The 11216-nt window shown below is 44.1% G+C and overlaps 1 protein-coding gene across 1 annotated transcript; it reads right to left on the bottom strand.

Moving 5' to 3' along the window:
- Positions 1–154: 154 nt before the first annotated feature.
- On the bottom strand, positions 155–6656 carry LOC125945448 (myb/SANT-like DNA-binding domain-containing protein 3). The gene is made up of 3 exons (XM_049667202.1): positions 6272–6656; positions 5355–5546; positions 155–1039 (listed from the first exon to the last, which is right to left on the bottom strand). Exons 1-3 carry the CDS (start codon positions 6552–6554, stop codon positions 525–527), a joined length of 990 nt encoding a protein of 329 aa, XP_049523159.1. The 5' UTR covers positions 6555–6656; the 3' UTR covers positions 155–524.
- Between the last annotated feature and the right edge of the window lie 4560 nt (positions 6657–11216).

Genomic DNA, 11216 nt, shown 5'->3' on the forward strand with positions numbered 1-11216 from the left:
ATCTAGCTAGCCATCCTCCCTTGTCCGCCCAGGGGCGGAGCGGATGACATATTAAGCAAGAAGACTTTTAAATGCATGAGGTTTCCTCGTGATGACCATGAGCTTCACATGAAACTTAATGGCTGCAAAATAACGTTGATGTCAACAACTGACAGTTTTTAACCAATTCATGCGCTGACGCTGCAAGTACAATGTGAGGACCACAAGAGAGACAGACCACACAGCTACAATGTAATGAAACTGGCAGTACTTCAGTGGCTATGGTGCGGGGCTGCAAACTCAAGGTCACAGGTTCGATCCAAGCTGTGGTAGCCAATTCATTCTGATGGCGCTGGAATGTGACATTCCCCGTGTACTTAGATATAGAGGCATGTAAAAGAACCATCTTAAAATTTTCGGGCTCCCACTCTATGGCTGCCTCATAATGAAGTGGTGGTTTCAGCACGTAAAACTCTCAAATTTCTGTTATTTTCATTAAGACACCTTTTTCTCTTTAATGAAAAATTTTTTTTCTTGTTTCTGCCTCATTCATTTTGCTTGTTAAGAAGCTTAATCTTCAGTTCAAGAAGGACCTTTTTTGCTTTCAAGTTCTCCATTTGTTGTGCGTGCTCTGCCTCCCTTTTCTGTAGTCTATCAGTATGCTCATCACGAGCGAGTTTCGTGCGAAGCTCATGGTCCTCACGTAGAAGCTTCATGCGAAGCAAGTGCTCCTTCCTCTTTTGCCGCGCATCTTTCGTGATGGCAGCAAGCCGAGCACCCAGCTCGCTCGTCACAGCATCATTCCTTGAGCAGGACGGCCGGCTTGCGTTGGTTCGTCTTTCATGGCAGGCTATTGGCACCCGTGGCACAGCAGCTGGCAGGACTACAGCTGGCAGGTCTGCAGTTGGCACGACTCCAGGTGGGGATGGTGCTGGCGGAGTCCTTTGTGCTAGCTGAGCAGGGTCACCATTTTGTGGGACTGTACACTGTATAGCCGGTTCTTCATCCTGGCTGTGTGGCAAATCCCACTGCCACGAGTTCTCGCACTGCATGTCGGCATCTGTAAAGTTGTTAGAATCAGAGTTGATATTAGTGTCGTTTGCGCAAGCTTTGTACTCTTTCAGAAGCCACTTTTACCAATGCAATGTGGGCTGTACACACATTTTTGCCTTGCTGCATGATGCAGCGGTGTTTTTGCACAAAATACATCACTCTGCTTGCTATCAGGATATACTAAAGGGCACGACTCAATGTAAGCCCAAGAGCATACAACACTACAGCATGTGCCTGCGGGTGCTTCCAGCTGCAGGAGGTTGAATGATACGGTGACAGTGACAACTATGCAGCTACATTCAAACTTTTGCATACGAGCCGCTCACCCTCATACTGGGACTCGTTTTCTGTATCATGAGCTGTGGAAATATTTAACTAGACAAATGGTGTCTGTGCTGGCACTTGTTTGCATCACAAGCAGGCTTTCTGTGTATATTGCTTGTTGACAGCAGAACACATAGAGCCAATTATGGGCACTATTGCATAATAAAAAAGCCGCTCCAGAACCTCGAAAGGTTTGCCTCATAGCAAGTCTACTTGCTATTCCACATGTATGTGGCGACAAATGAAATACACATGTGATCATAATCCACAGCATAATTCGAACAAAGTGAAAACAGACCTATCATTGTGATGCTCGCCAACTTCAAAGCAAAACAACATATTCTTTCGAATGCAAAAAATTAAGAGGATCAGGCTTCAGAATATCCGAAGACTACTCCCGCAACACCCGTGATGCCCGCAAAAGCCTCGTTGAGTATGGCAAATCCCAAGGAAAAGCTTTTAAGCTTCGTCACGACAAGCTGATTATAGATAATAGGAGCTACGTATTTGATCACTCCAACAATAGGGTCATCCCATATAAAACATAGCTACCTCGCAATGCCTCCGGAAATACGTGTGACCCTTTCCCATTTCTTTACACAAACATTAGAAGCGTTCTTCCAAAACGTGATTCACTTCAATACCTTGTCGAAACCACTGAATCTAAAATAATTGCTCTCACCGAAACATGGCTGAATTCATCTGTTGATGATTCTGAACTGTTATGCACTTTCCGCGATTTTGATATTTTTCGTCGTGACCGAGGCGGTAGGCGGGGCGGTGGTGTTATGCTGGCTACTCACCGTAGTCTTAACTGCTCATTAATCAACATTGCTACGCCAATCGAAGCCTTATTCCTGGTTTGTAAAACTTTATATCCACCTGTTATATTAGGTGTGTGCTATCGCCCTCCTGACGCTGAACCTTCCTTCATTGTTTCGCTACACGAATTACTTTGATCTATAACGTCCACACACCGTAACGCTTCCATCATTTTATACGGCGACTTCAACTTTCCCTCCATAAACTGGCTTGATATGTTATCATCTTCATCAAAGAATAACGAAGAATGTGAATTTTTGAACATGTGCTTCACATTTGGTCTTACACAGCTAGTCTTGGAACCAACGAGACTTACTGATAAAAGCGCACACATACTAGATCTTTTGTTGACGTCACACCCTGATAATGTCTCGTCACTAACAATTTTACCTGGGTTGAGTGACCACGTAATAGTTCATGGTTCCATTCATTGCAAACTATTACTTCCTAAAAAAGAAACGAAACTATTCACACTGTACGATAAAGAAGATTATGGCAGCATGAATAGAGACCTAACTGAGTTCTGCACTTGGTTCATAGTTGATTTTCTGGATAGATCAGTTGAGACAAACTGGCTGTTGTTTAAAAACAAAATGCGTGACCTAATTAATAGATATATACCAACCATTTATGTTACAGAGCGCGTATCGTCCCCTTGGTTCAATAACAACTTAAAACGTCTGAATAACAAAAAAGAGACATTTTCGAGCCGCCAAAAATACTAACAACGCATGCGCTTGGGAAAGATACCACGTGGCTGAAAAAACATTTCAGCGCTTTGCAGCGGAAGCTAAGCAACGTTTCCTTTCTACTACATTGCCTACAATGTTGCGTAATAATCCAAAGCAATTCTGGAAAACAATTAAACCAGCCCACCATAAAACTGTTTCTTTATGCGACGATCACAATAACCCTCTTCCTGAAGCAGTAGTTGCTGATCGACTCAATGAAACTTTTTCTTCTGTATTCACTCTCGAACCGAATGATGAACTGCCCAATTTTCCTGAATTTAGTTACCCTACTATGCCCGATATACAAGTCAGCCCTCATGGCATCAGCAAACTAATTGACAATCTTAAATTGTCATCTTCTGCAGGCATCGACGGAATTAACTCCAAGGTGTTAAAAAATACCAAGCATAGTACAAGTGTCATCCTGTCTCACATTTTCCAACAGTCCCTGTCATTAGGAGTGGTGCCACAGGACTGGAAGGTGGGCAAGATCATCCCAGTCCCAAAGAAAGGTACTTCGTCATCACATAATAGCTATCGACCGATTTCATTAACGTGTGTGGCTTCAAAATTAATGGAGCACGTCAATTATTCGCATGTAACCAAGTTTCTAATCTCTGTTGACTTCTTTCACCCACAGCAACATGGTTTTCAAAAAGGTTTATCTTGTGAGACCCAGCTTGCATTATTTACTCATGAAATCATCTCAAGCATTGATCGCAATATTCCCATAGACGCCCTGTTCCTCGACCTTGAGAAAGCCTTTGACAAGGTACCACACAAACGACTATTTCTTAAGCTCTCACACCTAAATCTTAACCCCTTTGTCTTCGACTGGCTGTGTGACTTCCTACAAAACAGGCAACAGTTTGTCTGTATTAATGGGCATACTTCCTCATTAGCGCCTGTTATATCCGGAGTTCCTCGGACCATTACTTTTTTTAATCTTCATCAATGACCTACCGACAAACATCTCCTCCTGTGTTCGACTTTTCACAGACGATTGTGTCCTTTACCATCCTATCCATAGCTTCCATGATAACATTTCCCTTCAAACGATTTACTAACTGTTGAAAACTGGTGTAGAACTTGGCTAATGTGTTTAAATATCAAGAAGACTTCGCAGATCTCATTCCACCGCCGAGCTTCCTACCAAGCACATAGGTATGTCATTTATGGCTCCGAATTATCTTTAGCTTCATCGTATAAGTACCTTGGTATCACAGTGACTAATGACTTCAGCTGGTCACATCATATAGGAAGCATAACAATTGAAGCTAACCGTGTCCTTGGCTATGTCCGGCGTAACCTTAAGTTTACCCCTCCTCACGTAAAATTGCTAACGTACCAAACGTTCATTCGTCCCAAGCTGGAATACGCATGCGCAGTTTGGGACCCGTACCAGATTAACCTACAGAAATCTCTTGAGTCTATTCAAAACCGTGCTATTAGATTTGTCTTCTCAGATTATTCATACTATTCTAGCGTCACTGATCTAAAACATACGACTAATCTTCCCAGTCTTGTGTCACGCAGAAAAATAGCGCGCCTGTCCCTCTACCACAAGTTTTATCACTCGTCTCTTGTCACTCGATTATCGTACCTGCTCATCGCCTTTCGCTCCGCAACAGTCACTCTAAAGCTGTATACCCACCACCTGCGCGCACTACTGCGCACCTCAACTCATTTTTCATTTCAACAGCGAATGACTGGAATCATCTGCCCACCGACGCTGCGTACCACTCCGACCCGTTCCACTTCAAGTCATTCATCGAAGAACTCGTACAAATGTAACCCACCCCTCATGCAATACCCCATACCAGGGGCATTTGAGGTATCAATAAATAAATAAATAAATAAATATGCACCACGAACATACACAGCTAATCAATATCTAGTACACACACAAAAGAGGTGATGTTGCATGATCAATTTACATTTTTCTCCACAAGGCATGGTCCCTCTTCAGTGCAGATAACATTAGGATGTTTCTTCTGGACGCAGACAGTGCAAGAGCATAATGCCCTGTACATTGCACACACACAAGTTAAGTGATTTTAAACACTCCACTGTACAGAAGAAGCACTTTATGTATGCAACACTGACAAGAAAACAGTGAAGTAATGTACAAATGCACCTATCAAAACCAGTTTTGTAAACCTTCAAGCTAAACATCATTCATCATCAAATGCATCATTCCTCCTTATAGCATCCATTATACCAAAACAAAAAATAAAACCCTTTCTGCAATGCTTCAACCTCATCATCATGATGCGCAAAGCAATGTGAGCATTCTGACATTAGAAAGGAGCTTATTTTCTTGCAGCACTGCTGTGTCAAATGTGTAATACAAAACGAGTTGTTCATTAGCCACCTGTATATTTGCAAATCTGGTTTCCAAAATAATTAGCCCAGATCAAATATTCCCGATTAACTTATACTCACCGTCTACATCAGTGCTTCGTCCCGGCTGTGATGAAGCCAGCAGTGCTGCAACAGCAGGCGTGGTGGTCTCTGTGCCAGGCCCAGTGCGGTCACTGTCAAAGGGATTTTGTAGGCGTGTGGCCATGTGAGATGCCACCGCGCCAACCCTCTGCAGCTCCTCGTTCATGTTGCTATCCGCCGGGGTGCCGCCACCTTTGAGAGGCAAATATCAGCGTTAACCAAAGTTCACGATCGCTAAAAATTCAATCATGCCTCTTCAGTTCTACTGTGTTGAAAATGAGGCCAGAAACATATGCACACACCGTGATGTAGCTGCCTCACGTCATTATGGAGCCCCCTGCTAGCCCAGCAGAAACAAACCACACACGTCGCCGTGCACACACGCACATGGCACCGCGCATGTGCTAACGAACTGCAACTGTGCCCACGTTTTCTTCGCTGCTGCAGCGTACTTCATTACGGCGAACGACAAGCCTAAGCGCAAAAAATTAAGGTATATCGCGGCGTTCGACCGAAGACTGCATTTGCATGCTTTACAAACCGAAAAAAAAAGCATTCCTGGCATAGCATGACGCCCTTTGAGATAGCAACTGAAACATTCAAGACATCTAAGCATGAGCAAATTTACCGGGCATGCAAGTGCGTCACAGAAAACAAGTGCAGACACTTCGAATGCCTTCCTTTTCCTACACGTTGCAATCAACCAAGTTCAGTGCAAGGTTATTTCTGGAGTGGAATTTACATCCTCGCCAATGTTCCGTATACGCGCACAAGTGTCACAAGCTGTTGTTGACGGCGCTCGAAATTAGCTGCAGCGATCGCTTCCCGTGTTTTCGTTAAATATAAATCTATATATTTTCCATGCAACAAGCAAAACTGCAGCAATTTCGGTGCATAAGAAATGATACAACACTCACCTGTTTTGAATATTTCCCGGGTGTCCTCGGCTTTCGCGCGGCGCCACTTCTCCTTCAGGTTGTCCCAGCCCTTTTTCAACTGTTTAGAAGTTCGCGGCCGCACATTGTGGCGGCAGTTAAATTCTTCGGTGAGCTTCTCCCACGCCTTTTTCTTGGCGTGAACAGGCACCGCGTCAGTTTGCTTGCATTCAAGCACACTGCTGTACTTGCTCACGAGATCTACGAGCACGTTGCGTTCTTCCTCAGTGAAATTGACTTTGCTGCGCCGCTCCACTGGCTCCATCTCAAACCAACGCCGCTCGAACACACGACCTCCAAGCACCAACGGAATTAACAACAAAAAATACACTACAAACTACTTAAATAATTAAACTGATGAAATAGAGCAGAATAGAGCAGGGCTACTAATAAATAAAATAAACGAAAGTGTACAAAGTAAAAGAACAAGGCGAAACAGGGAGCAAACAAAGTAAAAACAACGTGCACAAAACCGTGCCGGCGGCGCGAGAGGCCAAAACGTGCTCTGCGTCAAGACGGGGGAGACAAGCGTGGCCAGACGTAAATTGCGGATTCACCAAAAACGGCGACCGCTTACCACGTTTTATCAAACATTCATACAATATCAATGTAAAGTAGCTTGCGTCCATGTAATTGTTGCTTTTGTGTAATAAAGGTAGTTTTTATTTTGTCAAAGTTAATATTTCGTAGAAAAACTGCATCTAGCCTCGCTCCCAGGTACAACCCCTAACGAGTAAAGGGTGCCTTTCATAAGGCGCACTTATGGCGCGTTAAGGTGCGTTTTCGAAACTCACCTTGCTCTTTTCTTATACTTATACTTTTCTCGTCCTTTCGTAAGTAGCCTTATAGCGATAAGTTAAGTTTGGTTTGTGAATACGGCGGTTAGCGATTCATTGTCGCGATCACGGCTGCAAACCTATCGAGGACGAGTGCACGATTGTGTCCCGTGGTAGGACGCAGCTTATCCGTGAAATAACTGAAGCGCAGATGATTGCAAAATTGGGTGATAAGTGTGTTGGTTTCCCTTCACTGGCTGTCACAGAAAAAGAACTAAGTTTCTTGCAGGCGGCATCACTTGATTCGTAACTATGTTACACGAATACGCAATCCTTTTTAGTTCATGTAAGCGCATGCGCAGTCTATGCTGCTTCACACATGTAAACCGATTCAGTGGCACAATAAATTTAGTTTAAAGATTGCGCTTGGTGTGTGTGTTCTTCTCTCGCGTCCAAGCCTTTTTGTTGCGCAATAATACTTTAGTAACCCATTAGCCATTTAGCCCAAACGAAGCTAGGTCTAGTTGTCGGTTAAAAAAATAGTGGGGTTTTACGTGCAAAAACCAGTTCTGATTATGAAGCACGCCGTAGTGGGCGACTCCGGAAATCTGGACCACCTGGGGTTCTTTAACGTGCACCTAAATATAAGTACACGGATGTTTTCGCATTTCGCCCCCATCGAAATGCGGCCGCCGTGGCCGGGATTCAACCCCGCGACCTCGTGCTCAGCAGCCCAACACCATATCCACTGAGCAACCACGGTGGGTGGTTATTCTGAAGACACACTGTAATGTGATCAACGAGCGCCTGGTGGTCTTCAACCTGCATCATGCATCTCTTTGCCCTGCATCCCCTCTTTTCGCTACTCTGTAACTGTGAGAGAAATAAACATTTACCTTCATAACTCTTCGATGCATGACGAAGGCGTTACGCTGACGATGGCATGATGCCAATTGGTTGACATTTATGAAATGATGGCGATGGTGCAACAGTGTGACGACAATAGCATGAAGACAATGGAATGACGGCGACTTTATGACGGCGATGGTGTGATGACGGCAGCATGGCAACGAATGACGAAGCTGCAATGAAGACGATGGAACTACCGTGGTGACGGTATCACGTCAAATGCATGACGATAACGGTATTTCAACGTCCCAATGACGATGCTGGTATGGCAACGACGGCATGATCACGATTGCATGGCAAATAATTACAATAGAATGACTTCGATGGAACTGCGAAGGCGGTGTGATGAGGGCATGACGACAATTTTATGACGCTTCTTAAATGACCACTATGGTACGGCAGCGTTACGAGAACCACACGCCAACAACGGGATGACCATGACTGTGTGACGACGAAAAGAGCACAATTGCACCGTGAGTCAGGGGAGACACGTAGTGGCTCAAATTAGTAAACTTGGGGCACATGGCGCAAGAGGACAGACGGACGGACAGACGGATGGATGGTAGGGTGGATTGGTGCATGGATGAACCGATGGATGGATGTATGGAATACCTGAAGTATGCAAATGTAAGAATTGATGCAGATCCAACGCAGATGGAATCCATGGCAAGCAGCTCTTTCGCGAAGCGAGTAATGAAATGCTCGAATCTTCCCCTTTCATTGCATGCGTCTCGGGTGAAAAAGAAACTGTCGCACGCATATGCTCCCCCGCACCCTTTCTACACAAACTGAAAATTCTTGTATCGGTTATACCACGTAACTTGAGCCTATATTTAAATATGTGCATGTGCCACGTAGCTGACAAAACCAAGGTAATATTGTTTGCCGTGGCTTGCAGATACTCGGATTATTTCTTACATTCCGCCTAATTGCACAGTTAGTCTTAACTTGTATCATCCTTTCAAATGTTACATGAAAAGTGTCAATGAGAAAATTGTAGAGGAGCATGAAAAACTCCCGACGCAGCTTTCGGTTGCTCAATACATGCTACATCAACCTGTTTTTCCAAGCATGAGAGGAGCCCACGAATACACGCAATATTACCGCTCGACTGACCGCTCGAAGCAGTTTGCGTGTATTTGCAGGCTTTTTGCTAATATATGCAAATCACACTGAAAAGCGGGGCATATAGTGGACGCTGGAGATGATTACAGCCCTTTTCCCAGTGAGTCAGGCGCGCCGTTACTCCACACTAATCATTGCAGCGAATCGCTGTTATGTCATAGCCTGCTTGCCTCGATTTTCTCATAATCGAACAGACACCACTGACCTAAAATTTCCGTAAGGCTGCAGCTTTTATAGAGCTGAGTTTTGTGGAGTTGCAAATAGCATTCCCTGGCCTAACTGAGGCCTGGCTGAGACCTGGGAACAACACAACCTCGAAACTTCCAGGCCCGAGCCCGGCTGGGCCCGAGACAAGAATTGTTTACGTGGCCCGAACCCCACCCGCGGCCCAAGCCGGGCCATGGCTTTTGAACTAGACCTGGCCCGTGCAGTGTTCCAGTCACAACTATCTCCTGTATCATCTGATCAGTTGAGAGAGAGGGAGAAACAACTTTTATTGAGAACGGCAAGTGTAAGAGGAGTTTATCTCCCCTCCCAAAGATGGTGGGATGGACACATTTCTAAGCTAAGATTTGTCATATGTGGACATATTTTTCACTATTCATCCCGTCAGTGAGTCGAACACTGGATGTTAGGAGCAGTTGCCTCTCAATCGCCAATTACCTAAAGTTAGTTATTGACGGATTACTTACTTGTCCTAACGGCAAGACTGCAATCGCAGCACCGCAGGATGGTCGAGGGGGAGGTAAGAACTCTTTAAGCAATTTTACTTATTAACATCATCCCTTGTTGACATCTTCGTTGACAAAACTTCGCCTTTTAGCTTTGATTCTCAAATAGGACGCATAAATAGAACTGGAAGCACTGACCAATTATTCTCACTCAGTGCTGACTTGATGCATAGCAGCTCACTTAGATAACCTGCGCAGGAATCCAGTTCGCCCTCGCTTGATCAACGCACACTTTCTCTCTATAGTACACTGTGCTTCCGCGAGGCACTGTGTGGTTGCCTGAGACAAGCCGGGTAAATCTTAAGCAACGAATTTTAGTTAACCACCTATCAGGCTACGAAGGCTGTTTGATGTTTGACTTTATAGTAATGTCCACCGCGTTGAACGGAAGAAGGCTGGGCCTTCGCATCGCTTTTAGACATCCTGAGAGAAAAATGTATTCCATTAAACTATATTCAAGTGCACGTTGCGCGTGTGCACATTTCCACTCAATAATTACGTACAATGTTTTGTCAATGGCATTTTTCTTGCGATAAGCTCAATACCAATACCGTTTAATTATTGTGGTGTAGGTACAATGATTCCTGATATATAACAAAAATGAAAGCTGGAACTGTGCATATTGGTCGACAAATGTGTTAAATATAACATTTCGCAGTTTCTGAAAATAATCACCCAGTGTTACTTGTTGAGCTATTGGAATTCGATAGCTATTTGACCTATAGTTTCTGCCACATTGAAAGGATGAAGGGTGAATACTGGCTTTTGCATCGGATTTAAATGCTTCAAGTCATGTAATTGAGGTCATAATTATAATTTCGTTAAAGCAAATCAAACTGCGTGTGGTGTGTGTCACTATTGGCACCCAATTATAACTCACAGATGTTTATTTCAGCCCGATGTTTCCATTACATTTCTTTTAAATGCTGTACAGAAATATCGTTGCATAATTGTTAAGTAAGTTCGGCGAGTGTTGCGACATAATTGAAATAAAAAGAGAAAATGTACACATTTGTTGACGCACATAATGAAAGATAACGTTTCAAAATCCCCTATTTAACCAATTTTTGTTCAACTCTATCACACGGCGACCGCTAGTGGACCATATATGAATATATGGAACGTGTATATATTATGACGGGCCCGTTTTTCACGACCAAAGCGACGACGTATCAAGTGATCGCGCTGCCACCGACGTGAGACCGTTACCCACACGAAGGATATGCAAAAGGGGCACCGTCTCAACGTGCGTATACATACATGATTGCGCACATCCAGCAGGACACGGCGCCTCTCGAGATCAGTTATTATGGCAATGTTAAATGTGACTTTATTTATCACGAATGTTGGATCACGACAGTGGAAAACGAAAACTTTGCATAAAGT

This window comes from Dermacentor silvarum, chromosome 5, assembly GCF_013339745.2.
Source record: "Dermacentor silvarum isolate Dsil-2018 chromosome 5, BIME_Dsil_1.4, whole genome shotgun sequence".
NCBI lineage: Eukaryota > Metazoa > Arthropoda > Arachnida > Ixodida > Ixodidae > Dermacentor > Dermacentor silvarum.

Excerpts from the sequence above, each read along its gene's own strand:
- LOC125945448 (XM_049667202.1), bottom strand. The coding sequence starts at position 6,554 with ATGGAGCCAGTGGAGCGGCGCAGCAAAGTCAATTTCACTGAGGAAGAA. Across the intron at positions 5,547-6,271 it reads CCGGGAAATATTCAAAACAG|GTGGCGGCACCCCGGCGGAT; the intron begins GTGAGTGTTGTA and ends TGCCTCTCAAAG. Across the intron at positions 1,040-5,354 it reads ACGAAGCACTGATGTAGACG|ATGCCGACATGCAGTGCGAG; the intron begins GTGAGTATAAGT and ends ACAACTTTACAG.